The sequence below is a fragment of the Somniosus microcephalus genome, chromosome 18 (assembly GCF_052327205.1).
Source record: "Somniosus microcephalus isolate GS21.2 chromosome 18, FLI_Smic_1.0, whole genome shotgun sequence".
In the NCBI taxonomy this organism is placed as follows: domain Eukaryota; kingdom Metazoa; phylum Chordata; class Chondrichthyes; order Squaliformes; family Somniosidae; genus Somniosus; species Somniosus microcephalus.
The window spans coordinates 10,262,217-10,288,787 of NC_141004.1; the positions used below are offsets into that span (position 1 = coordinate 10,262,217).

The 26,571-nt window shown below is 49.1% G+C and overlaps 1 protein-coding gene across 1 annotated transcript in view; it reads left to right on the forward strand.

Annotated features, from left to right (window-relative positions):
• LOC147105018 (uncharacterized) overlaps positions 1 to 26,143 on the forward strand; it is a 41,310-nt gene extending 15,167 nt beyond the window's left edge. Inside the window, exons 3-6 of the mRNA XM_086011033.1 lie at positions 1,656 to 1,796; positions 4,687 to 4,791; positions 7,304 to 7,353; positions 25,509 to 26,143. Of these exons, the coding sequence (XP_085867159.1) occupies positions 1,656 to 1,796; positions 4,687 to 4,791; positions 7,304 to 7,353; positions 25,509 to 25,730 (518 nt within the window). The 3' untranslated portion in view covers positions 25,731 to 26,143. The remainder of the gene's footprint in view (positions 1 to 1,655; positions 1,797 to 4,686; positions 4,792 to 7,303; positions 7,354 to 25,508) is intronic.
• The last annotated feature ends 428 nt before the right edge of the window (positions 26,144 to 26,571 follow it).

Below are 26,571 nucleotides of genomic sequence, written 5' to 3' on the forward strand. Positions count from 1 at the left end.
ACATCCCCTGAATGAATTTTAAAAAGAGCAATTTCCCAGCCGTGGATATCCTCATGATCACATGGGTGAGCTCGGCAGGCCAATTAAGGGCCACCCGGCAACAGGTGATGTCACAGATTGATATTTCATCTGTCAAGACCTTTTGACAGATGAAATATCAGCATTTCACAGCTGTTTGAAGCTGTCAAACACTGACAATCTGTACGCCAAGTTAATTCCTTCCTCTCAGGATGATTTCGAGATCTCCCTGGAACAGAAAGCTGAAGGCTGCAATTTTTGACAGTTCGCAGCCATTCTGCTTTCTGTGCCGGTGAGATGAGGGACTCCCAAGACCGGAAGGAAGGAAGGCTGTAAAGGTAAGTAAAGGTATGTAAAAACTTCTTTAAACAATTTACACACACCAAACACACTTACCTTTGCACTCATGCACCCATCACTCACCTGAACACCGGACATCTAAACCCCTCCAAACCCTTCATCCCAACGGCCCGCCTCGCTAACTTGGCGTAGTTTGGAGCCGTCAGGAATCCCACACTTCAACATTAAAAATAGGGATTAGGCTAAAAACTGCCTGTTAACTACCTGTTAACAGGCAGTTAATTGGCACTAATCCCCTTCCCGCCTCGGGTAGGTGGGTCCCAGTGCGGGGCGGGTACCCGCCTCCTTTGAAACTGGCATGGAGGCGGGTTGGGGGCGGGATGGGGTCGGGACCCCTGATTTCGGGATTTTAACCCCCCACACGCCTCCAATCCCGCCTCCACGGCCCAATGAAAATCCTGCCCAATGTTTCCACTTGTGGGGGAGTCCAAAACTAGAGGCCAGAAATATAAGAGAGTCACTAATAAATTCAACAGGAAATTCAAGAGAAACCCAGAGAGCGGTGAGAATGTGGGACTCGCTACCACAGGGAGTGGTTGAGGCGAATAGCAGAGATGCATCTAAAGGGAAGCTGGATAAACACGTGAGAGAGAAAGGGATAGAAGGATATGCTGATAGGGTGAGATGAAGAAGGGTGGGAGGAGGCTCGTGTGGAGCATAAACACCGGCACGGACCAGTTGGGCCGAATGGCCTGTTTCTGTGCTGTAGACTCGATGTCATTTTAGCTACGAGGAAAGATTGGATCGGCTGGGCTTGTTTATTTTGGAACAGAGGAGGCTGAGGGGAGATTTAATTGAGGTGTATAAAATTATGAGGGGCCTGGATAGAGTGGATAGGAAGGACCTATTTCCCTTAGCACAGGTCAATAACCAGGGGGCATCGATTTAAAGTAATTGGTAGAAGGATTAGAGGGGAATTGAGGAGAAATGTTTTCACCCAGAGGGTGGTGGGGGTCTGGAACTCACTGCCTGAAAGGGTGGTAGAGGCAGGAACCCTCAGCACATTTAAAAAAGTACTTGGATGTGCACTTGAAGTGCCGTAACCAAGAGTTGGAAAGTGGGATTCGGCTGGATAAGGGGAGACAGCGGGAGAGTTCTGGATTGCTCTAGCAAAGAGCCAGCACGGCACGATGGGCCAAATGACCTCCTTCTGTGCTGTAAACTTCTATGATTCTATTAGTATTACGTCCAAAATCTCCCTATGCACTTTGCGGTACAAATGAAAGACAGTAGTTCGCAAGCAGTTAACATTCCCACCAATTTTTTTTCTGTTGTAGGTTCTTGGAATTCAAAAAACGTGCCAGAGCCACCAATCACCCGAGCAACAACAACCCTAGCTACAACCACCCGAGCAACAACAACCCTAGCTACAACCACCCGAGCAACAACAACCCCAGCGCCAACAGCAGCTCAAACAGGTACATTTTCCTCCATTGTTAAATTCAGTAGAGAATTAGGAGTAGGTTTTCCCAGGTCAAATTCGAGAGCTGTGCCTCATTAGCATAGGGCTGCCAGGTAGAAGTCGAGCACCCCGGAACACTCCGACCCCAGCCCTCCGACCCCAGCCCTCTGACCCCAGCCCGCCGACTCCAGCCCTCTGACCCCAGCCCGCCGACCCCAGCCCTCTGACCCCAGCCCTCCGACCCCAGCCCTCTGACCCCAGCCCTCCGACCCCAGCCCTCTGACCCCAGCCCTCCGACATCAGCCCTCTGACCCCAGCCCGCCGACCCCAGCCCTCTGACCCCAGCCCGCAGACCCCAGCCCTCCGACCCCGGCCCCCTGACCCCAGCCCCACGACCCCAGCCCTCTGACACCAGCCCGCCGAATGCAGCCCTCTGAGCCCAGCCCTCTGACACCAGCCCGCCAACCCCAGGCCTCCGACCCCAGCCCTCCGACCCCAGCCCGCTGACCCCAGCCCTCTGACCCCGGCCCCCTGACCCCAGCCGCACAACCCCAGCCCTCTGACACCAGCCCGCCGAATGCAGCCCTCTGACCCCAGCCCTCTGACACCAGCCCGCTGACCCCAGGCCTCCGACCCCAGCCCTCCGACCCCAGCCCTCCGACCCCAGCCCGCCGACCCCAGCCCTCTGACCCCGGCCCCCTGACCCCAACCCCACGACCCCAGCCCTCTGACACCAGCCCGCCGAATGCAGCCCTCTGACCCCAGCCCTCTGACACCAGCCCGCCGACCCCAGGCCTCTGACCCCAGCCCTCCGACCCCAGCCCGCCAACCCCAGCCCTCTGACACCAGCCCGCCGACTCCAGCCCTCTGACCCCAGCCCTCTGACCCCAGCCCTCTGACCCCAGCCCACTGAACCCAGCCCTCCGACCCCAGCCCTCTGACCCCAGCCCTCTGACCCCAGCCCTCTGACCCCAGCCCACCGACTCCAGCCCTCCGACCCCAGCCCGCCGGCCCCAGCCCCCTGACCCCAGCCCTCTGACCCCATCTAGGCGACTCCAGCCCACTGACCCCAGCCCTCCGGCCCCAGCCCTCTGACCCCATCCAAGCGACTCCAGCCCTCCAGCCCCAGCCCTCCGGCCCCAGCCCTCTGACCCCAGCCAGGCGACTCCAGCCCACCGACCCCAGCCCACCGACCCCAGCCCTCTGACCCCAGCCCTCTGACCCCAGCCCACTGACCCCAGCCCGCTGACCCCAGCCCGCTAACCCCAGCCCTCTGCAATATCGGGCAGCCCTAGCCGGCCTCTGGGTGGGCCCGCAGGGTGGGGGGGGCGGGGTTTGCGGGCGAGTCCAGTCTCGCGTTACCCCGGTGTGGGAGTGGGGCCCAACTTATTATTGCGAAGCCCGGTGGAGCAGCAAAAAATAGTCAGATATTTAAATTTAAAAAAAATAGATTATTTGCGGGACCTCCAGACCGCCGCGCAGCCCCGCAGCTTAGCGGGAACATTGAGTGGGACTAATGGATAGCTCATTCAGAGATTGGGCACAGGTGCAATGGGCCGAATTGTCTCCTTCTGTGCTGCACAATTGTATTTCTGTAAGAGCAGGCATAAGCGTACCTGCCACTTTAAGAAAATAACTGTGATCTCGCTGCGAACTCAGGAAATGAAAGTGCTTGTGTAGGGGAGACAGATGTATAAATAGCTACACCATATTTTCTTTTCGAGTCCAGCTACGGGTCTGTTTACGTTGCGTAGAGTGAAGTGAGAATGGCTTGCTCTTGAACTCGATGTCAGTTGGGAGAGCCAGTTAACACTGAACCCTCCAAACATGTCCTCGCGTTCTCTTTCCAACTTCGATTCTCCAGCCCTGTGACATCCGGTGTCATGCTGCCAAAAGATTGCCTGCAATTGATAAGAGCAGAATGGAAGCCAAGTTACTGCGTAATTCTCACTTTCCATCTCTCAGTGCAATCAGCTGTGAGATCACTTCTGTTCACACTCAACTTTAGAATTAAACAAAGTGGTGTAGGACTGCACCCTAAGGTGACAGGACATTGCCCGGGTCCCTAGACAAGAGCAGAACACATTAAACTTGGGCGGGGGGGATTGTCCTGTGAGGAGAGATTGAGTAGACTAGGCCTATATTCTCGAGAGTTTAGAAGAATGAGAGGTGATCTCATCGAAACATGCAAAATTCTTACAGAGCTTGACAGGGTAGATGCAGGGAGGATGTTTCCCCTGGCTGGGGAGTCTGGAACCAGGGGTCACAGTCTCAGAATAAGGGATCGGCCATTTAAGACTGAGATGAGGAGAAATTTCTTCACTCAGAGGGTGGTGAATCTTTGGAATTCTCTACCCCAGAGGGCTGTGGAGGCTCAGTCATTGAGTATATTCAAGACAGAGACGGATAGATTTTTGGACTCTAGGGGAATTAAGGGATATGGGGATCGGGCGGGAAAGTGGAGTTGAGGTAGAAGATCAGTCACAATCTTATTGAATGGAGGAGCAGGCTCGAGGGGCCGTATGGCTGACTCCTGCTCCTATTTCTCATGTTCTTAAACAACATGTCTTTCACCCTGCCAGCGCATTTCACATTTCATCTAGAGCCATTGTTTGTTTCTTTACCTGTCCTATTACCATCTCGTCTCACCTTGAATATCTCTTAATGTCTCTTCTTTCATCCCCTCCCCCATTTCCCAGCCCCCAAACTGCCTTTTGTTTCATTTCCTGCCTTTTCTCTCAGTTCTGTAGAAGGGTTTCGACCCGAAACGTCGACTCTATTTCTCTTTCCACGGATGTTGCCTGGCCTGCTGAGTTTTTCTAGCATTTTCTGTTGTTATTTCGGATTTCCAGCATCCGCAGTATTTTGCTATTGCGCTCGATGAAATGTTTTCTTTCTGTCACCAGACTATGTGAAATATGTGTCGATGGAAGTGGTGCTGTTTGTGGTGCTGGTTTTGATGCTGGTTGTGATTGTCCTGTACTTAATCAAAAAGAAGAAAAATATTCTGGGTAAGTGTAATTTTATCCTTTGAAAAGTATCAATAAAAGAAATGACTTGTATTTATAGATCCTCGGGGCATCTCAACATGCATTGCAATCAGTGAAGTCACTGTAGGAGTTGCAAAACGTTAATTTGTACACAGCAAGATCCCACAAACAGCAAATGAACAACGGGCCAGTCCCTCTGTTTTTGACAGCCTAGGACACCCCAAGAGCTCCTCACTCTCCTCTGGATAGTGCCATGGGATCTTGGACACCCGCCTCAGCAGGCAGACGGGGCCTCGGTTTAACGTCTCATTCCAAATGTAACACCTCTGACAATGCAGCACTCCCTCAGTGCTGCACCAACAGTCAACTTGCATTTCTCCAGCACCTTTCACCATCTCAGGACGTCCCAAAGCACTTTGCAGCCAATGAAGTACTTTTGAAGTGTAGTCACTGTTGTAATGTAGGAAACACAGCAGTCATTTTGCGCACAGCAAGCTCCCACAAACAGCAATGTGATAATGAGCAGATAATCTGATTTTTTTTGTGATATTGGTTGAGGGATAAATATTGTCCAGGACACTGGGGAGAACTGCCCTGATCTTCTTTGAAACAGTGCCATGTGATCTTTTACATCCACCTGAGAGAGCAGACGGGGTCTCGGTTTAATGTCTCATCTTAAAGACGGCACCTCCGGCAGTGCAGCACTCCCTCAGCACCGCACTGGGAGTGTCTATCTGGAGTTTGTGCTCAAGTCTCTGGAGTGGGACTTAAACCCACAACCTTCTGACTCAGAGGCGAGAGAGTGCTACACGCTGAGACACGGCTGACAGAATGAGGAATGATATCGGGGGTAATTTTAACCTAATCCGGTCGGGAACAGGGCAGGTTCAAGCAGGAAGCCCGTTTTGCATCCCGCCCAATTTTACTCATCCAGGAAAAGGGATGGGAGCCACGGCAGGGAGTGGTGAAAGCGGCGGGGCAGAGAAAATCCAATCCTTGGACCTGAGCTCCCTTGCAGCATGGCTCCCTACCAGGAAGGCAGAATTATCCTAGACTTTAACATTTAAACTGTATAAACAGAATCATAGAATCATAGAATAGTCACAGCACATTAGGAGGCCATTCGACCCGTCGAGCCCGTGCCAGCTCTCTGCAAGGTCACTGACATGAATCTTGTCATTCATGTGAAAATGACTTATGTAATAATACTGGGCAGCCTGCTGGTGGCACTGTCCAGGGAGAGTATAAAGACTCGGGCATGGGCCCAGCTTGCTCAGGACATTCTTTAACAGGAACTAGTGAAGGACACAACTAGATCGCCATGTTGAAAAACAGTTGATTAAAGCCTTGTTTAATACTCAGACCAAGTGCCTAGTAGTTTTCTTACGTCAATCACCTCAGCTAGTCCCACGCACCCGCCCTTTCCCCGTAGCCCTGCAATTATTTTTCCTTCAGGTACTTATCCAATTCCCTTTTGAAAGCCACAATTGAATCTGCCTCCACCACCCTCTCAGGCAGTGCATTCCAGATCCTAACCACTCGCTGCATAAAAAAGTTTTTCCTCATGTCGCCTTTGGATCTTCTGCCAATCACCTTAAATCCTCTGGTCATCGACCCTTCCGCCAATGGGAACAGTTTCTCTCTCTTTACTCTGTCTAGACCCCTCATGATTTTGAACACCTCTATCAAATCTCCTCTCAACCTTCTCTGCTCTAAGGAGAACAACCCCAGCTTCTCCAGTCTATCCACGTAACTGAAGTCCCTCATCCCTGGAACCATTCTTGTAAATCTTTCCTGCACCCTCTCTAAAGCCTTCACATCCTTCCTAAAGTGCGGTGCTCAGAATTGGACACAATACTCCAATTGTGGCCGAACTAGTGTTTTATAAAGGTTCATAATAACTTCCTTGCCTCTATTTATGAAGCCCAGGATCCCGTATGCATTTTTTAACCACTGTCTCAGCCTGCCCTGCCACCTTCAACGATTTGTGCACATAAAACCCCAGATCTCTGTTCATGCACCCCCTTTAGGATTGTACCCTTTAGTTTATATTGTCTCTCCTCATTCCTACCAAAATGTATCACTTCACACTTTTCTGCGATAAGCTTCATCTGCCGCGTGTCCGCCCATTCCGCCAGCCTGTCTATGTCCTCTTGAAGTCTATCCCTGTTCTCCAGATTCAATAGTAGCCTTCAAAAGGGAATTGGATAAATACGTGAAGGAGAAAAAATTCAGAGATATGGGGAAAGAGCGGGGGGAGTGGGACTAACTGGATTGCTCTTCGAAAGAGCCGGCACAGACTCGATGGGCCGAACGGCCTCCTTCTGTGCTGTACTGTTCTGTGATTCTATGATTCTATAAATAACCTGAGGCCGCTTAGCTCTTGAACCGACGCTATGTACTGTATGACCACCTGTGCGGGCTGTGATACGTAGGAGTTGGTGAGAGATCCCAATACGTTAAGGCATGTTTCACTGGCTCCTATCTGTGATGCTGCAGCAACTGTGTCAAATTCTGCTCGTCTCTTTTACAGGCAAGGACACGGCTGGTCCCCAGAGAATGAGATTAAAGGAGGGAGAGGAGGTAAACAAGAATTAATTATTATTTTTTTTAGCTTTTGGTTGTTTAAAGGAGACAGCGTCAGAAGATAAATAGATTTTTAAAAATTCATTCCTGGGATGTGGGCGTCTCTGACAAGGCCAGCATTTATTGCCCATCCCGAGTTGCCCTTGAGAAGGTGCTAGTGAGCCTCCTTCTTGAACCGCTGCAGCCCGTGTGGTGAAGGTGCTCCCACAGTGCTGTTAGGGAGGGAGTTCCAGGATTTTGACCCAGCCACGATGAAGCAACAGCAATATATTTCCAAGTCAGGATGGTGCGTGACTTGGAGGGGAACTTGGAGGTGGTGGTGTTCCCATGCGCCTGCTGCCCTTGTCTTTCTGGTGGTAGAGGTCGCGGGATTGGGAGGTGCTGCCGAAGAAGTCTTGGCGAGGTGGTGAATGGGGTGCCAATTGAAAGGTTTACTTTTGTTTGTGGAACATTTCTAGACTTTCCTTCTCTTCTTCCCTCTCAACCCAAGACCTGATCCGGGGCCTTAACACGCTGAGAGACCTGGGTGATGCAAACAAATTGCTTGAGTTGTTCTGCGAGCACAGTCCTAGAGAACCTGAGGTTAAAATGGACAAGTCTAACGTGAGGCCAGGAATTAAAAAGTTGTGACTGAAAGGATTCAAAGAGAGGTTGAATAAATAACTGTTTGCCTGGTTATGGTGGTGTAGTGGTTATGTTAGCGCCACCTGGTGACTACTGATGTATATAATAATAAAACATAAGAACATAAGTAATAGGAGCAGGAGTAGGCCATACGGCCCCTCGGGCCTGCTCCGCCATTCAATAGGATCATGGCTGATCCGAACCTAGACTCACGTCCACTTCCCTGCCCTCTCCCCGTAACCCCTAATTTCCTTATCTGCTAAGAAACTGTCTATCTCCGTTTTAAATCTATTTAATGTTGCAGCTTCCACAGCTCTCTGGGGTAGCAAATTCCATAGATTTACTACCCTCTGAGTGAAGAAGTTTCTCCTCATCTCAGTTTTGAAAGGGCAGCCCCTTATTCTAAGATTATGCCCCCTAGTTCTAGTCTCACCCATCATTGGAAACATCCTCACCGCATCCACCCGATCAAGCCCCCTCACAATCTTATATGTTTCAATAAGATCGCCTCTCATTCTTCTGAACTCCAATGAGTAGAGTCCCAACCTACTCAACCTTTTCTCATACGTCAACCCCCTCATATCCGGAATCAACCGAGTGAACCTTCTCTGAACTGCCTCGAGAGCAAGTATATCTTTTCTTAAATATGGAAACCAAAACTGCACGCAGTATTCCAGGTGTGGCCTCACCAATACCCTGTATAACTGCAGCAAGACTTCCCTGTTTTTATACTCCATCCCCCTTGCAATAAAAGCCAAGATTCCATTGGCCTTCCTGATCACCTGCTGTACCTGCATACTAACCTTCTGTGTTTCATGCACCAGGACCCCCAGATCCCTTTGTACTGTAGCACTTTGCAGTTTCTCTCCATTTAGATAATAACTTGCTCTTGGATTTTTTCTGCCAAAGTGCATAACCTCACACTTTCCAATATTATATTCCATCTGCCAAATCTCCGCCCACTCACCTAGCCTGTCTATGTCCTTTTGCAGGTTTTTTATGTCCTCCTCACTCACTGCTTTCCCTCCCATCTTTGTATCGTCGGCAAACTTGGATATGTTGCACTCGGTCCCTTCCTCCAAATCATTAATATAGATTGTAAAGAGTTGGGGTCCCAGTATTGACCCCTGCGGAACACCACTAGTTACTGATTGCCAGCCTGAGAATGAACCATTTATCCCAACTCTTTGTTTTCTGTTAGATAGCCAATCTTCCACCCATGCCAGTATATTACCCCCAATCCCGTGATTTCTTATCTTGATCAGTAATCTTTTGTGTGGAACCTTGTCAAATGCCTTTTGGAAGTCCAAATACACTACATCCACTGGTTCCCCTTTATCCACCCTGTATGTTACGTCCTCAAAGAATTCGAGCAAATTTGTCAAACATGACTTCCCCTTCATAAAACCATGCTGACTCTGTCCTATTAAATTATGTTTATCCAAATGCTCTGTTACTGTTTCCTTAATAATGGACTCCAACATTTTACCAACCACAGATGTTAGGCTAACTGGTCTATAGTTTCCAGCTTTTTGTCTACTTCCCTTCTTAAATAAGGGTGTTACATTAGCAGTTTTCCAATCTGCCGGGACCTTTCCTGAGTCCAGGGAGTTTTGGAAAATAATCACCAATGCATCCACAATCCCTACCGCTACTTCTCTCAAGACCCTAGGATGAAGGCCATCAGGTCCGGGGGATTTATCCAGCTTAAGTCCCATTATTTTACCGAGTATCACCTCCTTAGTGATTTTAATCGTGTTTAGCTCCTCCCCTCCCCATTGCCCCCTGTTTGTCCAGTGTTGGGATATTTTTAGTGTCCTCTACTGTAAAGACTGATACAAAATATTTGTTCAGCGTCTTTGCCATCTCCATGTTCCCCACCACTAGTTTCATGTTCTCATCCTCTAAGGGACCAACATTCACTTTAGCCACCCTTTTTCTTTTTATATAGCTGTAGAAACTCTTGCTATCTGTTTTTATATTTTTTGCTAGTTTACTTTCATAATCTATCTTCCCTTTCTTAATTAATCTTTTAGTTATTCTTTGCTGGTTTTTAAATGCTTCCCAATCCTCTATCCTCCCACTAGATTTGGCTACTTTATATGCCCTTGTTTTCAGTCGGATACTATCCTTTATTATTTTACTAAGCCACGGATGGCTGTCTTTTCTTTTATTCCCCTTTTTCCTCAGTGGAATATATTTATCTTGAAAGATGTGAAATATCTCCTTGAATGTAGACCACTGCTCTTGTACTGTCTTACACTTCAATCTGTTTTCCCAGTCCACTTTAGTCAATTCTACCCTCATACCTTCATAGTCTCCTTTATTTAAGCTCAGTATGCTGGTTTGAGATCCAACTCTCTCACCCTCAAACTGAATTTGGAATTCAACCATATTATGGTCACTCATTACAAGGGGATCCTTTACTAGGACATTTTTTATTAATCCTGTCTCATTACACAGGACCAGATCTAAGATTGCCTGCCCCCTGGTTGGTTCAGTTACATGCTGCTCAAGGAACCCGTCCCTAATACACTCTATGAACTCTTCCTCAAGGCTGCCATGCCCAATTTGATTAGTCCAGTCAATATGAAAGTTAAAATCCCCCATGATTATAGCTGTTCCCTTATTACAAGCCCTAACTATTTCCTGATTTATACTCCGACTAACAGAGTTGCAACTGCAAGGAGGCCTATAGACTATGCCCACTAGTGACTTTTTCCCCTTATTATTCCTTATCTCCACCCAAACTGTTTCACTATCCTGATCCGTTGACCCAATATCATTTCTGACTATTGCAGTGATTCCATCCTTGATTACCATAGCAACCCCACCTCCCTTTCCTTCCTGTCTGTCCTTCCTAATTGTCAAATACCCTTGTATGTTTAGTTCCCAGTCATGATCCTTTTGCAGCCATGTTTCTGTAATGGCCACCAGATCATACCCATGTATAGTTATTTGTACCGTCAACTCGTCTATTTTGTTATGAATGCTGCGTGCATTCAGATAAAGAACTTTCAAATATGTTTTCTGACAACTTATTCCTGCTTTTACCCCTTTTACTACTTTACCTTTATCATCATACATTCTGTCCCTTCCTGACATGCTCTGGTTTTTAATTCCCCCACTGCTACCTTGCTCTATTGCCTTCTCCGCTGTCATTTTTATTTTTCGCTCTCTTAAAACCTCCCCCCCACTAATTAGTTTAAAGCCCTCTCTACAGCCCTAGTTATTCGATTCGCCAGGATTCTAGTCCCAGCACTGGCCAAGTGAAGTCCGTCCCAACGGAACAGCTCTCTCCTGTCCCAGTACTGGTGCCAGTGTCCCAAGAAGCAAAACCCATTTCTCCCACACCAGTCTTTGAGCCACGCATATAACTCTCTAATTTTATTTACCCTAGCCAAATTTGCATGTGGCTCAGGTAGTAATCCAGAGATTATTACCCTTGTGGTTCTGCTTTTTAATTTGGCCCCTAGCTGCTCAAACTCCCTCAGCAGAACCTCTTTCCTTGTCCTATCTATGTCGTTGGTACCAACATGGACCACGACAACTGGATCCTCCCCCTCCCACTCCAAGTTTCTCTCCAGCCCAGAGGAGATGTCCTTAACCCTGGCACCAGGCAGGCAACGCAGCCTTTGGGACTCTTGCTCTCGGCTGCAAAGAACCCTATCTATCCCCCTAACGATACTATCCCCTACCACTACAACATTTCTTTTAACTCCCCCCACTTGAATGGCCCCCCGCTCCATGGTGCTGTGGGCAGATTGCTCATCCTCCCCGCAGTCCCCGTTCCCATCCCCACAGGGAGTAAGAGCCTCAAACTTGTTGGACAAGAGCAAGGGCTGCAGCTCCTCCAACACTACCTGCTGGATCCCCTTACCTACCTCACTTCTAGTCACACCATCCTGTCCCTGACCACGGACTACACCTGAATTAATTAATCTAATTGGTGTGACTACCTCCTGAAACAGAGTCTAGGTAACACTCCCCCTCCCTGATGTGTTGCAGTGTCTGAAGCTTGGTCTCCAGCTCATCAACACAGAGCCGGAGTTCCTCTAGCTGCAAACACTTATCGCAAATGTAATCACCGTGAGCATCAATGGGGTCCACCGGCTCCCACATTTCACAACAGTAATACATCACCTGCTCTCCCATCCTATGTAATTAATTAAATTTATTAATATTATTTAAGAAGTCCATATGCAGTACAGTTCTAGTTGTGTCCTTCACTAGTTCCTGTTAAGAATGTCCTGCGCAAGCTGGGCCCATGCCCGAGTACTTATAGGGGGAAAAATTCAGTTGGTAGCGCCACCTGTTAGCGCCTTAAGAGGGCGCTAAGTGGGGCGCAAACCAACTAGCGCCCGGGCGCGGAAATATCTGCGCCTCTCGCGAAATTGACCGGGCATTTTGCGGCGGCGTTAAACACTACCACCACGATCTCCTGCGCCGGCAGATCGTGAAGTCAGTCGAGTGCGCAACGCCCCAGTAGCGCCCCGGACTGGAAATTGTGTGGTGCCCCCTGCCTTAATACCTGCCGCTAGCAACGACAGTTTGAGGGGAGCGTTTTGCAGTCGGGAAGGGACTGGGGGAGCGCAATTTAAAGGCGACCGCTTCCTTCCTTTTTTTGTTGGTGGCATTTTTGCACCATGCATTCTGAGAGAGAGAGAGAGAGAGAGAGAGAGAGAGACTTCTGGAGAGATTCAACGCCGTGTGAAGGAGTTTTGGGTACTGAGCAACACTTTGCAGGTTCATTTTGATTTGCCCTTCCTTGTATCTATTTAGAAGAGACTGTGGGGGCTGCACTCTGAGCTCTTTCCCTGGGTCTCTCCATTGTTCTTTCCAGCAGATTTGATGTACAGGTCTCTCCAGGCCGAGACTCAAGGCTGCAATGAACAGGATGTGGATGGAGACCAAGATAAACCCTCCCCTTTAAGATAAAAACAGAAAATGCTGGAGAAACTCAGCAGGTCAAGCAGCATCTGTGAAGAGAGAAACAGAGTTAACGTTTCAGGTCGATGACCATTCATCAGAACTCCCCTTTAAGAATTGGCCGGTGCCAGTGTGTCTGTGTTCCATTGCTGACTGACATCACATGAGATTTGCCAGTGCTCTGAGGTAGCGCCTCGCTCCTTGGCCTTTGCACCTTAAGACAGATGTGAAGCGCCTGATTTAGCGTTCCAATTAGCTCCAGGGGCGATAAAAGCCAAGTTTGCAGTCGGAGGCAATAATTAGCGCCAGGCGCTAATCTTTGCGCCCGGCCGATAATTGCGCCCCAAATGGGGCGATACCGAATTTCTCCCCCATACTCTCCCTGGACAGCGCCACCCGTAGGCTGCTCAGTATTATTTCATAAGTCTTTCTTTCATGAATGACTGATTCATGTGCTGCGTCTCAAGATATCACAGAATTGGCGACGAGGATGTTGCGTTTGCAAAGATAATCCAGAGGCCGTATGCAGAGCTCAGTTCATGTTGCTTTTAATGGCTGATCCAAACACACTCTTACAGGCAAAAGCAATCGAATACCTATATCCAATGTCAGACACAATACAACGATAACAGAACTATCAAACTCCATGTGCTCAGGCCAAGGCAATCGAGTACCTATCACCAATGTCAGACATGACATTTCCTCCCCCCTCACAGAATTTCAAACATGAAATGTAGTGACAAAGTCCTGTAGGTGGCCAGGGCAAGAATGTGTATGAACAGGCCGAGGTGCGGGCTGGTGAAGAGCAGGCTGAGGCACAATATCTGCTTGAGGGTTGGCTGGCTGAGCCACATGTGCATCCTGCCACTCTGGGGTTAAGGCTTGGGGATTAAGTCCATATAATCCCGCATCAGGGGGTGCTGGCACCTTCCGAAGGCGGCTGGCATGCCACCGAGAGTCGTCAGTGAGGCAGAAAGTGGCTGGTCCAAGTTGGCGGCTGATTTGGAGAGGGGAGGACCAGAATGAGGCCATCTTATTGTTGCGGTGAGGCCTGCGGACTCTGACCCAATCGGAGACTGAGATGTTGGGTGCCTTGGCCCTCTTCGACTGGTCGAAGCGGAGTTTCATCTTCTCCTGCTGTCTGGCGACTGTGGCTTGAGCCCGTGGAGCAGGGCTCTGAGCTAGCGAGGGGCGGAGCCTGCCAAGGGGCAGCATGAGCTCACGGCCCAGCATGAAGGATGCGGGTGAGACCCCTGTAGTGGAATGCTGGGAGGCTCTGTAGTGCAGCAGTGTGTGGAGGAGGGCCTTGTCAAACGCACACCCCTGGGATAGGTGTGCTCTGAGGCCATTTTTCAGTGTCTGGTTAAAACGCTCCACCCCCCCATTTGACTCGGGGTGGTAGTACGTGTGCGTATGTGATGGATGCCCTTGCTCTCAAGGTAAGAGGAGAGATCCGAAGAGACCATTTGGGGGCCATTGCCTGTGGTGATGGCCTTTGGATGCCCCCAGCGGGAGAAGAGGGACTCAAGGATATCGATGATGACCCGAGAGGTGACGGAGCCCACGGCAGTGACCTCTGGCCATTTTGAGTGCAGGTCATAGGTCACCACTAGGAACCGCTGATGGTGGGGGACACCATGGATCTCCCCGCAGACGTCCAGCTGCAGGTGCTCCCAGGGCTGAGAGGGCCAGGCAAGGGGTTGCAGGGGTGGAGGAGCTTGGTGGCCAGTCTTGCCACTTACAAGGCAGGCTGCACAGTCCTTGACCAGGGCCTCGATTTCCCTGTTGATACCCGGCCACCACACTAGGTCTTGGCATCGTTGTTTGAGCTTCACTATGCCCAAGTGGCCCTCGTGCGCCATGGATAAAACACGCGCACGAAGGGCACTTGGGACCACAGTGCAGAGCCCACGTGCAACACAGGAGTCATTCCAGCAGGAGAGCTCCTCTTTAACTCTGGAGTAGGCAGACAGTTCCTCAGGCACCTTGTGAGGTCAGCCATCTCTGATGAAGGTGCACAGCTGGGAGAGGGCCGGATCCTGTTCAGAGGCCTCTTTGAGCTCCTGGAGAGAGACTGTGGTTTGGAGAGGCGTGTGCAGCATCTGGACGATATCCTGTTTCACATGTTCAGACCCGACTGGGGCAGAGACAGTGCGGGAGAGCAGATCTGCAACAACATTGTCACGTCCTGGTGTGAACTGGAGACTGAAATTGTATTGGCGGAGGCGGTCAGACCAGCGGTGTAGACGCAGTGGTCTGTGGCCCGTGCCGGATGTCGACAGCAGGGCAGTGAGAGCCTGGTGATCGGTTCGCAGGGTGAAGGCACGGCCATACGTGTACAGGTGCCACCGCTTACATGCCCAGACACACGCCAGCGCCTCACGCTCGCCTACTGAGTACTTCTCTTCAGTGGGGCTAAGGGCTCGGGAGGCAAAGGCGATTGGTTTCTCCACTCCATTCTGTATCTGTAATAACACCGCCCCCACAGCTGCAGCGGACGCGTCGCAGGTGACGAGGGTGGGGCTGGCGACGTTAAAGTGAGCCAACACTGGAGGCGACGTGAGCTGCGATTTGAGGAGGCGAACAGCTTGTGACCACACCCAAGGCTCATCCTTTCGCAGGAGCTGGCGCAGTGGGGCTGTGGCGGCTGAGTACTGGGGCAAAAACTTCAGGTAGTATCCAGTCATGCCAAGGAAGGAGGCAACCTGTGCTGCAGAGCTGGGTTCTGGGATGCTGTGAATGGCATCCACGTTTGACTGGAGTGGGGATATACCGTCAGCCGACAACCGAAACCCCACAAATTCGATCTCTGAAACAGCAAAGACACACTTTTCGCCATTCAGTGTGAGCTTGTGTTTTGCTAGAGCCGTGAAAACTCTGTGAAGGCATTCGTCATGAGTGGAGGTCGAGGGCCCATGCACAACGATGTCATCCAGGTAGATGGCCACCCCAGGAATGCCCGCGAGCACAGAGGACATCACCTTTTGGAAGCAGCTGGGTGCAGAGCTAAGTCCAAATGGCATCCTGGTGTACCGAAAGACGCCAGCATGTGTCACAAAAGCAGTGAGGTCCCTGCTGCTGGGGTGGAGGGGAACCTGTAGATAGCCCTGTCAAAGGTCCAGTTTCGAGAACAGGATGGAACCATAGAACTGCGCTGTGAGTTCCTCTGACGTGGGCAGTGGATATTTGTCAGGGATTACGGCCTTATTCACTGCTCGAAGATCGACACAGATGCGTAGACCACCTGACTTTTTCATTGCGACCACCAGGTTGGAGACCCATGGGGAGGCCTCAACTGGTTTGATGATGCCAGCTTCCAGTAGCTGCTTTAGTTCAGCTGTGACCCTGTCACGGAGAGCAAGCGGGATGCGGCGCAATGGCTGAATGACAGGGGTAACGGTGGAGTCAACCATGGGCTGGTGGGTGAAGGCAGTCAGGCAGCCCAGACCCTCGAAGAGTGCTGGCCATGTTTGGCGCCACGGTGAGGCGACGTGCAGAATCGCAGACCCACCAGTGTCCAAGAGAGAAAAACCCAGGTCAGTGAAAAGATCCAGTCCCATCAGGTTAGCTCCTTGGCGTGCCACATGAAAACAAAAACCTGGCAAAACTTTTGTTCCATCGCGTACAGTGAGGTTGACTGAGGCCACTAGTCCAATTTTCGAAAAGGGCAGTGGAGGGCGCAGAGAGTGGCAGGGAGCTGAAAAAGCGTTTGAATGTGTCCACATTCAGCAGTGAGACGCTGGCACCGGTATCCAACAACAGAGTGATGCACACATCATTCAGGTTAATTGTGCATGACTTGAAAGCCACTACTGGCCCAGAGCTCACGTTGTGAATTATAGGCCAACTGCTTGAGGACTGAGAGTGTTCATTTGTAGCAACAGGGGCAGAGCGGCAGACATTGGCAAAGTGATTTTGTTTTCCACAATTGCGACAGGCTTGGCCGCGCGCGGGGCAATTCTGCGCTCTGGTAGCATGTGAATGAGATCCGCAGTTTCCACACTGTTGCCGCAGTAGCGCGCGTTGCTGCCATCGCGCGAGCATTACCGTGTCAGAGCTGTCGGGGCCGAGGGCACTGTCACTGGGTGTGTGTGCTAGTTCCGCTGCACATTCGGCTGCAGACTCCACTTGAAAGGCAATGTTGACTGCCTGTGACAACGACAGATCATCGGACTCGAGTAACAGTCTTTCACGCACTCTCACGTTGTTGGTGTGCTCTATTAGTTGATCACGCACCATCTCATCTTGTAGTGCACCGAACTTGCACGAGCTAGCTAACCCCCTCAAATTAGCCACGTATTGATGCACCGACTCGCCGGGGAGTTGGTGACGCTGTCTAAAAATGAATCGCCGCAGGAGGGCACTTTGTGGGGCAGAGAAATGTGTGCTTAACAGAGCCACAGCCACATCATACGTTTGAATTGAGTCTGCTGCGCATAATGTCCCAAGAACACGCTGGCCCTCCGCTCCCAAGCAATGGGATAACAGTGCCTTTTTCCATGCTGTACTCACATTTTCTAGTCCAGGAGCAATGAGGTAGGTTTCAAAGGACTGTAACCAACGAACCCATGGGATCGGGGGCTCACCGGGTAGTGCAAGGAAGGGAGGAGGTGGTGGAAGAGAGATTTCAGCCATCCTCGTCGCCAAATGTTGCGTTTGCAAAGATAATCCAGAGGCCGTATGCAGAGCTCAGTTCATGTTGCTTTTAATGGCTGATCCAAACACGCTCTTACAGGCAAAAGCAATCGAATACCTATATCCAATGTCAGACACAATACAACGATAACAGCAGTATCAAACTCCATGTGCTCAGGCCAAGGCAATCGAGTACCTATCACCAATGTCAGACATAACAGAGGATGGGATTGCGGATTCCCGAGCTGAACTTTTTGTTGGAGGGTAATCCTGCCAACCAACGGAGGGACTGTTCGAGGTTCTTCGTTATGCAGAAAAAACTTAAAAATCCCGGGCGGTAAATTTGAGCACATGTGGCTGAACTGTCAATGTTGCCAGAGTCCAGATGGCTGCGTCTCGGGGAATAACAGGGCGCTTGGGTGAGTTCGAGAACGACTGAGAGACTTTCGGAGCATATATGGAGCGGCTAGAAATGTTTTTCACCGCGAATAGAATCGTCGAAGTCCCCGATGATGTAATCCGTAACCGGGCGGTTTTAGAAATGAAACGGGCTATTTTTTTGACTGAAGCAGGCCCCGAGGTGTACGAAACCCTGAAAAATTTGCTTGTTCCCACCAAGCCCAAGGACACGCCACTGAAGGAGAACAGCATTACAGTCCAAAGCCCCTGGAAATGGCTGAAAGTTATTGGCCCAGAAATTCAGGTTGGGGGCTTCCCGCGGGTGCAAGCCCCCGACCTACACTTATCTAGCGCGCCGGCAGTTGACCTCTTGGCCTGCGTGGAATTCCTCTCCGAGCCTGTCCCAGAGGCCGGCGCGCTTTGCTGGCGTGTCCCAGGGGCGTAGTTAGTGCGAAGCGTCCCCTGGGATCACGTGAGCAACAGGCAGCCAATCGGAGCAGGGAATGCTCCATTCATAAGTCTTGACAGATAGACCTGTCAAAAGGTATAAATGCTGAGGCTGTAAAACTGTACTTTACCTTCAAAAATTTTTTTTAAAACATCACACTTTGTAAATAAACTATAAATGACATTAAATAACTATTTTAAACAAAAATTTAAATTTTTGAAAAAAATAATTTTATTAAAAAACGGGGCTAAAAATAAACTTACCTTGCTTTAAAGTATTTAAAAGTAAAAAACCTGTGGAAAAGATGTTTTAATTTTAAATAATTGACCACTTACCTTTGAAAATGAAGTCCTTATGGCTGCTTTTTACATTTCTAAAATGTACAGACTTACCCGCACGTTAAAACCTGAAAAAAATAAGGAAGTTCAACGCGCGCGCGCAGACTCCCGCGCGCACACGTTCGACCTCTGAACCCCTTGGTTCAGAGGATCGGAAGTGCCGGTTTCCCGCGCATGCGTAGTGCATGCAAGATTCCGGCACTTCCATCGGGTCCACGCGTGAGTACTCCGTCCGTACTCGTACGTTGGGACCCGAATTTCTGGGCCATTGTTTTGGAAAAAATGATCAATTAAATGACGAGGGTATCAGTGAGTACATTGTAGCTTTAAAAAAGCTATCCATTCACTGTCATTTCGGAAACTTTCAGGACCGAGCTTTGCGTGACCGCTTTGTTTGTGGGATGAAAACTGAATGTATCAGGAGTAAGTTATTGACAACCCCTAACTTGACTTTTGACTTAGCTTGTCAGACAGCTATGTCGATGGATATGGCCGACCGATACTCCCGAAGAGTTCCGCGCCATTTCCAGTCGACAGACAACCGAGGTGAATCGGCTGCAGGCTAAAAGTAAAAAGGCAGTTGGGCCCCAAGGCCTCAGCAACTGGCCACGGTAACAGTGCATTGAAGTTGTGCTATCGGTGCCTGGGACAACACCTCGCTCAAAGCTGTCCATATGTGAAGGCAGAGTGTTTCTACTGCAAGAAAACTGGGCATCTTGTGAAGGTGTGCCGACAGAAGAGTAAACCGACTGGCAATGCTAGAAGTAGAAATCGCCAGACACTACGTACCGTTGAAGAGCAGCAGCAGGACGAGGAGTTTCTAGAGATTCACGTCATCAGGAGCACGAAGGTATCTAACAGCGATTCGCAAGGTATCGTCATCCAAGTAGATATCACAGGAACTAGGATACCCATGGAAATCGACACTGGTGCATCCGTGAGCGTAGTACCGGAACCACTCTATCGCGACAAGTTGCGTGATTATCGACTCGAGAAATCGAAGGTAGAGCTTGCGAGGTTACTCAGGAGAGCAAAGCCCTGTAGTAGGAAGTGTCACCATCCCAGTGAAATACAAGGATCAGTGTCAGAGCTTGCCTCTCATAGTAGTGGCAGGAGACAAGCCTGCCTTGATAGGTAGAAATTGGTTGGGATCACGGAAGCTGGGTTGGAATGAGATTTTTCGTGTGGACGCGAAATTTGCATCGAAAGATGATGTCATCAAGCAGTATCCGAAGGTGTTCAGTGAAATGGGCAGTCCGATCCAAGACTTCAAGACAAGTGTCAGAGTGCAGAAGGACGCAAGACCAATTTACTGCAAGCCACGTCCCATACCATACGCACTCACGGAGAAAGTTGAGCAAGAACTCAAAAGACTAGAAACTGAGAACATTATCTCTAGGGTAGATTTCAGTAATTGGGCTACACCCATTGTTGTTGTACCTAAGTCAGCTGGTAAGGTAAGGTTGTGTGGTGATTATAAGGTAACCATAAACCAGGTTCTACAGTGTAATCTACCCAATACGTTGCCAAATGTGGAAGATTTGTTCACAACGCTGACAGATGACCAGATCTTTTCGAAGTTAGATCTAACAAACGCCTACCTACAACTTGAGTTCGATGAAGAGTCCAAGTCATGCTTGACTATAAATAGTCACCGAGGCCTATATCAGTTCAATAGGCTACCCTTTGGAGTGTCTTCCGCCCCGACATATTCCAGGGGGTGATGAACCAAATTTTGCAGGGGACTGAAGGGGTAGTGTGTTATTTGGGTGACATACTCATTTCAGCACCAATCAGGCAAATCCATGGTGAGGTGTTGAATGAAGTGCTCAAACGGCTAGAGAAGCACGGAGTACGAGTGACAGCTCACAAGTGTGAGTTGTTTCAAAACTCAGTGGAGTACTTGGGGCACAGAGTAGACAAAGGTGGTTTACATCCAACCAAGGGAAAGCTGGATGCAATCAGGAATGCACCCACTCCCAAGAATGTCTCTGAATTTCGGTCATTTTTGGGTCTTTTGAATTATTAAGGAAAGTTCCTCCCAAACTTGGCTACATTGTTACATCCACTGAATCAGCTGTTGAGAAAACAGGTCCCTTGGAAATGGTCAAAAGAATGCGACACTGCGTTCTAAGAGTGTAAAAGCCAGTTAGTAGAGAGTACCATGTTAGTTCACTATGATGTATCTAAGGCGATCAAGCTAGTGTGTGACGCCTCTCCGTACGGAGTTGGGGCAGTGATCTCTCATGTACTAGATGGTGGGGAGGAGAGACCAATTGCTTTTGCTTCACGCACTCTCAGTGCCAGTGAGCGGAATTATGCGCAGGTCAAAAGGAAAGCTTTGTCATTGATTTTTGGGATCAAGAAGTTTCACAAATACTTGTTTGGTCATAAGTTTACCATAGTTACTGACCATAAGCCCCTGACAGCAATCCTCCATCCAAAGTCCACAGTTCCAACCTTAGCTGCAGCCCGAATGCACAGATGGGTTTTGATTTTGTCAGTGTATACGTATGACATTGAGTACAGACGATCAGCTGATCACAGTAATGCTGATGCTATGTCCAGGTTGCCATCCCCATCACAAGTTACACCCAATAAGGAAGAAGTATTCTATTTCTCATGCATTGATGAGCTGCCAGTCACAGCTGAAGAGATTGGTAGGGCAACCAAACGTGTCCCAATTATATCAAAGGTGTATGATTACATAGCAAATGGATTGCCAAACCAGGTATCAGAGGAAGATATCCATCCATACTTCATTCGTAGGAATGAATTGCCAGAGGATAAAGATTGTATCATGTCGGAGCAAGAGTGGTTATCCCAAATACATTCAGGTCTAAATTGTTAGATCTTCATGACCAGCACCTGGGAATGTGCTTGACCAAGAGCTTTGCACGAAGATACTTATGGTGGCCAGGTTAAGATAAAGGGATACATAGTCAGTCAGTGTACAACATGTCAATTGGTGAGCAAGAAACCACCATCAGTACAGCCATGGAAATGGCCTTCCAGAGTGGGGCAAAGGTTACATGTAGATTTTGCTGAGCTAGAAGGACAGCAATTGTTCATAGTGATAGATAGTCACTCGAAGTGGGTAGAGGTTTTTCCGATGCGGATAATAACAACAAGCAAAACACGAGACAATTTGCGAAGATTGTTTTCTTCATACGGCCTCCCAGAAGAAATTGTGTCTGATAATGGGCCGCAATTTTGTTCAGAAGAGTTCACACATTTCATGAGCAGAAACGGTGTGAAAGATACCAAAGTTCCACCGTACCACCCTGCTTCAAATGGTGCAGCAGAGCGCACAGTACAAATTGTCAAACGCGCCCTCATCAAGCAAATGCTGGATCCAAATCCAAAGAAATGTCAGTTGTCATTGGACCACAAACTGGCACATTTTCTGATTATCTATCGGAATACTCCTCATACCACTACTGGTAGAAAACCAGCTGAGTTGTTTCTCAAACGACAGCCACGAACCAGGTTCTCGTTGTTAAAGTCAAACTTGGCACATGTAACATTTGCATACTGATTTATCATTGGCCCGCAGGCATCTGTAAGGAATACCTATTATATTCACATGTGATCACATGCTGAGTTGTCATTGGCCTGCAGGCATCTGTAAGGACTGCTATTGTTTGGGAAGACCCAGGAGTCCTGACTCCATCTTGTCCACACGGTGCTGTGTTGATTGAGAAAGCTTACAGACCTGATGCTTCATTAAAAGAGTTTAAATTGTAATACTCCGTTGTCCTGCAATTTATTATTTTTGTACAAAGTGTGCAAAACAAGACAGCACAGTCCGTAGAAGAGAAGCAATCAAGGCAGAAAGAGAGTCATGATAAAGGTAGAGTTAGAGAGAGCAGTGTAAAGTTGAACCAGAAGATTAGAGTGAAGAACCATCACCATAAATGGTTAAAGTGGTTACCAGGAAGAGTAGTGAAGATATGTGGCCCTCGCACATATTTGGTCAAGATGTTTGATCATGGAAAGGTTAGGTTTGTTCACGTTGCTCATATCTCACCTACAGATGTGGAAGGAGTTGAAAGCTGGGATGATTCCATTTATTATGATGAGTCAGATCGTCTTGTTACAAGTAGAGCACCAGTAGCAAATCCTACATCAGACGTACCAGAAACAAGTCTGAGACAAAGTCAGAATTTAAGTCTGAGCCTGAGTCAGGCAGACAAACAGTCTGAAAGTGTAGAGTCCAAATGTAGATCAAGGTCAGCCCTTGGAGAAAAATTCACCGCAGGCTCAGCCTAGAATGAGTCAAAGTCCTACAACAAGATCTGAAAGTTCTATTCAAGAAAGAAAGTATCCTCTTCGAAACAGAAAACCAGTGGTTAAGTTTAATTTGTAAAGATGGATAATAAGTTCACATTTTTTGTTTGTGTTACAGAATTCTATAGTAGAATTTGGAAACATAAAATGAGTTGTGTATACCATGCAAGTCATGTGCAATGACTATTTGCTATGATTAACTTCTTCAATAAGGAGGGAGAAGTGTAATAGCGCCACCTGGTGGACTACTGATGTGTATAATAATAAAGCTATGTGCAGTACAGTTCTTACCGGAAGCCATGTTGTGCTGTTGTGTGTATATATGCTGTGTCTCAAGATATCACAGTAATCCCGAGGACTGGACTAATAATGCAGAGAACGAGAGTTCAAAACCACCATTGGCTGATTGAAAATTTGAATTCAGTAAAAGTGACTGTGAAGCTGTCAGATTGTTGTAAAAACCCAACGAGTTCACGAATGGCCTTTAGGGAAGGAAACCTGCCGTCCTTACCCGGTCTGGGCCTATATGTGACCCCAGTACCACACCCAACGTGGTTGACTTTTAACTGCCCTCTGAGGTGGCCTAATGAGTCACTCAGTTGCATCAAACGGCCCACCACCACCTTCTCAGGGCAACTAGGGATGGGCAATAAATGCTGGCCTTGCCCGCGACGCCCACAATTGGAGATAAAAGGTTAGGTGTAGACTGCGATGATCAAAGCACGTGAGAAATGATGGTCATTGTAGGGGGTAGGAAGTTGCCTGTGGAGGGCAGAAGGCTAGGAGATGTGTGGATGGTGAATATTTCGCAGTTTTGCTCTCCAGATTTGCACTTGTTTTGACTGTCACCTCCGTCGTCCTGTTTCTTTTTTCAGTCGGATGAATCAACTGGCCAGAGGTGGTTTGAGGTGAAGTGAGCGTTATTCACCAGAAGCGTTCATCTCTGGAATAACCTCCCCCACAAGCTTGGCCCTCTCACACCCAGCTGAGACTAGCAGCAAGGGGGGGAGTGGGTTCTTGAGACAGGTCCTGACTCGAGGAGGAGGGAGTGGGTTCTTGAGGCAGGTCCTGACTCGAGGAGGGGGGAGTGGGTTCTTGAGGCAGGTCCTGACTCGAGGAGGAGGGAGTGGGATCTTGAGGCAGGTCCTGACTCGAGGAGGAGGAAGTGGGTTCTTGAGGCAGGTCCTGACTCGAGGAGGGGGGAGTGGGTTCTTGAGGCAGGTCCTGACTCGAGGAGGAGGGAGTGGGTTCTTGAGGCAGGTCCTGACTCGAGGAGGGGGGAGTGGGTTCTTGAGGCAGGTCCTGACTCGAGGAGGAGGGAGTGGGTTCTTGAGGCAGGTCCTGACTCGAGGAGGAGGGAGTGAGTTCTTGAGGCAGGTCCTGACTCGAGGAGGGGGGAGTAGCACTGCTGGGAATTGGGGGGAGGGGGGACAGACGGGGGTGGAGATCGGTTAGAAGCAGAACTCCACAAGCCAGAGATAATTGAGAAGTGGGTGGCATTTAGTCTCCAGGCTGGGCACTGTCCTTTTAAGCAAAATGCTGCTCATATTTAAAAGAAAGAACTTGCATTTACGTCGTGCCTTTCAGGACATTCGGACGTCACAAAGGGCTTCACAGCCAACAGAGCACTTTTGAAATGTAGTCACTCTTGTAATGTAGCAAACGCGGCAGCCAGGTGTTGTTTTCCTTAGAGCAGAGAAGGCTGAGGGGGGACCTGATTGAGGAGTACAAAATTATGAGAGGCATAGATAGGGTAGATAGAAATGAACTTTTCCCCTTAGTAGAGGGGTCAATAACCAGGGGGCATAGTTTCAAGGTAAGGGGCAGGAGGTTTAGAGGGGATTTGAGGAAAAACTTTTTCACCCAGAGGGTGGTTAGAATCTGGAACTCACTGCCTGAAAGGGTGGTAGAGGCAGGAACCCTCACAACATTCAAGAAGCATTTAGATAAGCACTTGAAACACCATAGCTTACAAGGCTACGGACCAAGTGCTGGAAAATGGGATTAGAATAGACGGGGCTTGATGGCTGGCGCGGACACGATGGGCCGAAGGGCCTCTTTCTGTGCTGTATAACTCTATGACTCTAATATGCGCACAGCAAGATCCCACAAGTAGCAATGTGATCATGTTGGTTGCGGGATAATGGCCCACAACATCAGGGAGAGCTCCTCTCCTCTTTTCTCCCTAGCCTATCTCTTCCTTTCAGGCGCTCCTTAAAGTCCAGATCATTGACCAAGCTTTTGTTCACCACTCCTAATATCTCCTTCTTTGGCTCGGCACCCATTTCTCTCCCACTATGCCTCCTGGAAGCGCCTCGGGAGGTTCTGCTATGTTAAGGGCACTGTATAAATGGCCGTTGCCGAAACTCTAGATGAGGGCGGTGATGGGTTGACTCCCTTTCGAGGTTGTTCCATTGCTCTCCAGATTTGGCTGCTGTTGTTTATCCTTCCTCTTCGATAAAACGACCCCTCCTCTGATCCCGCTACAGGACTCCGAAAGACCGGACGATGGGTTCGAGTACGCCAGCATCGCGAGACCGCCTGCAGAAGTCCCCGTGGACTCCGGTCTGGAGGGTTCAGACACGAAGGCAGCAGAAGCTACCAATGTGGTTTACAGCACAGTGGAGTTCAAGGTCGAGGACCAACACTCTGCTATCCAACCTCCAGCACGGGCAACCGAATACGCCAGTGTCGTGTATAAAGCAAAGTAGATTTCATTAGTGACTCTGATAGCGAGAACAAACACTATGGGCTGGATTTTGCTACGGGGGCGGGTTGGAGGTGGGAAACCCACATTCGGGCTTGTTGTCCCGCCTCCATGGAGATGTGGCCAACCCACTGGATTTTCCTCTGATTGACCTTGTTGAGCCCGCCCTGTGGGCTCAGCAGGCCAATTAAGGGCCACCCGGCAACAGGTGACGTCAGAGATTGACATTTCATCTGTCAAAAGCTTTTGGCAGATGAAAGATCAGTGTTTAGCAGCTGTTTGAAGCTGTCAAGCACTGAGAAACTGCTAATTCAGCCTCAGTCCTTTCTCAGGATAACTTTAAAATCATTTTGCTGCAGAAACCAAGAAGCTGATTTTTTTTTTTAAATCGGAGCTTCTGTGGTTCTTGCAGCCGACTCCCGACACCGGAATGCAGGACTCCTGTAAAGGTAAGTAAAAGTAAGTTAAACTTATTTAAACACTTTAAACACTTGCAAAACACTTACCTTTGCACTCCTGCACCCCTCACTCACCTGAACACTGGGCATCTCGACCCCTCCAAGACCTCAGACCCACGTCCCGCCTCGAAAACTTTTCGTGGTTTGGAGCTGTCGGGAAGCCCACAAACCAGCAATAAAAATCGCGAATAGGCAAAAAACTACCTGTTAACTACCTGTTAACAGGCAGTTTAATTGCCTTTAATCCCTTCCCGCCTCTGGGAGTCGGGTTCCAGCACTTGTCGGGAACCCGACTCCTATGAAATTGACATGGAGGCGGGTTGGAGGCGGGATGGGGTCGGGACCCCCGGATCTCCGATTTTTATCGCCCGCACGCCTCCAACCCGA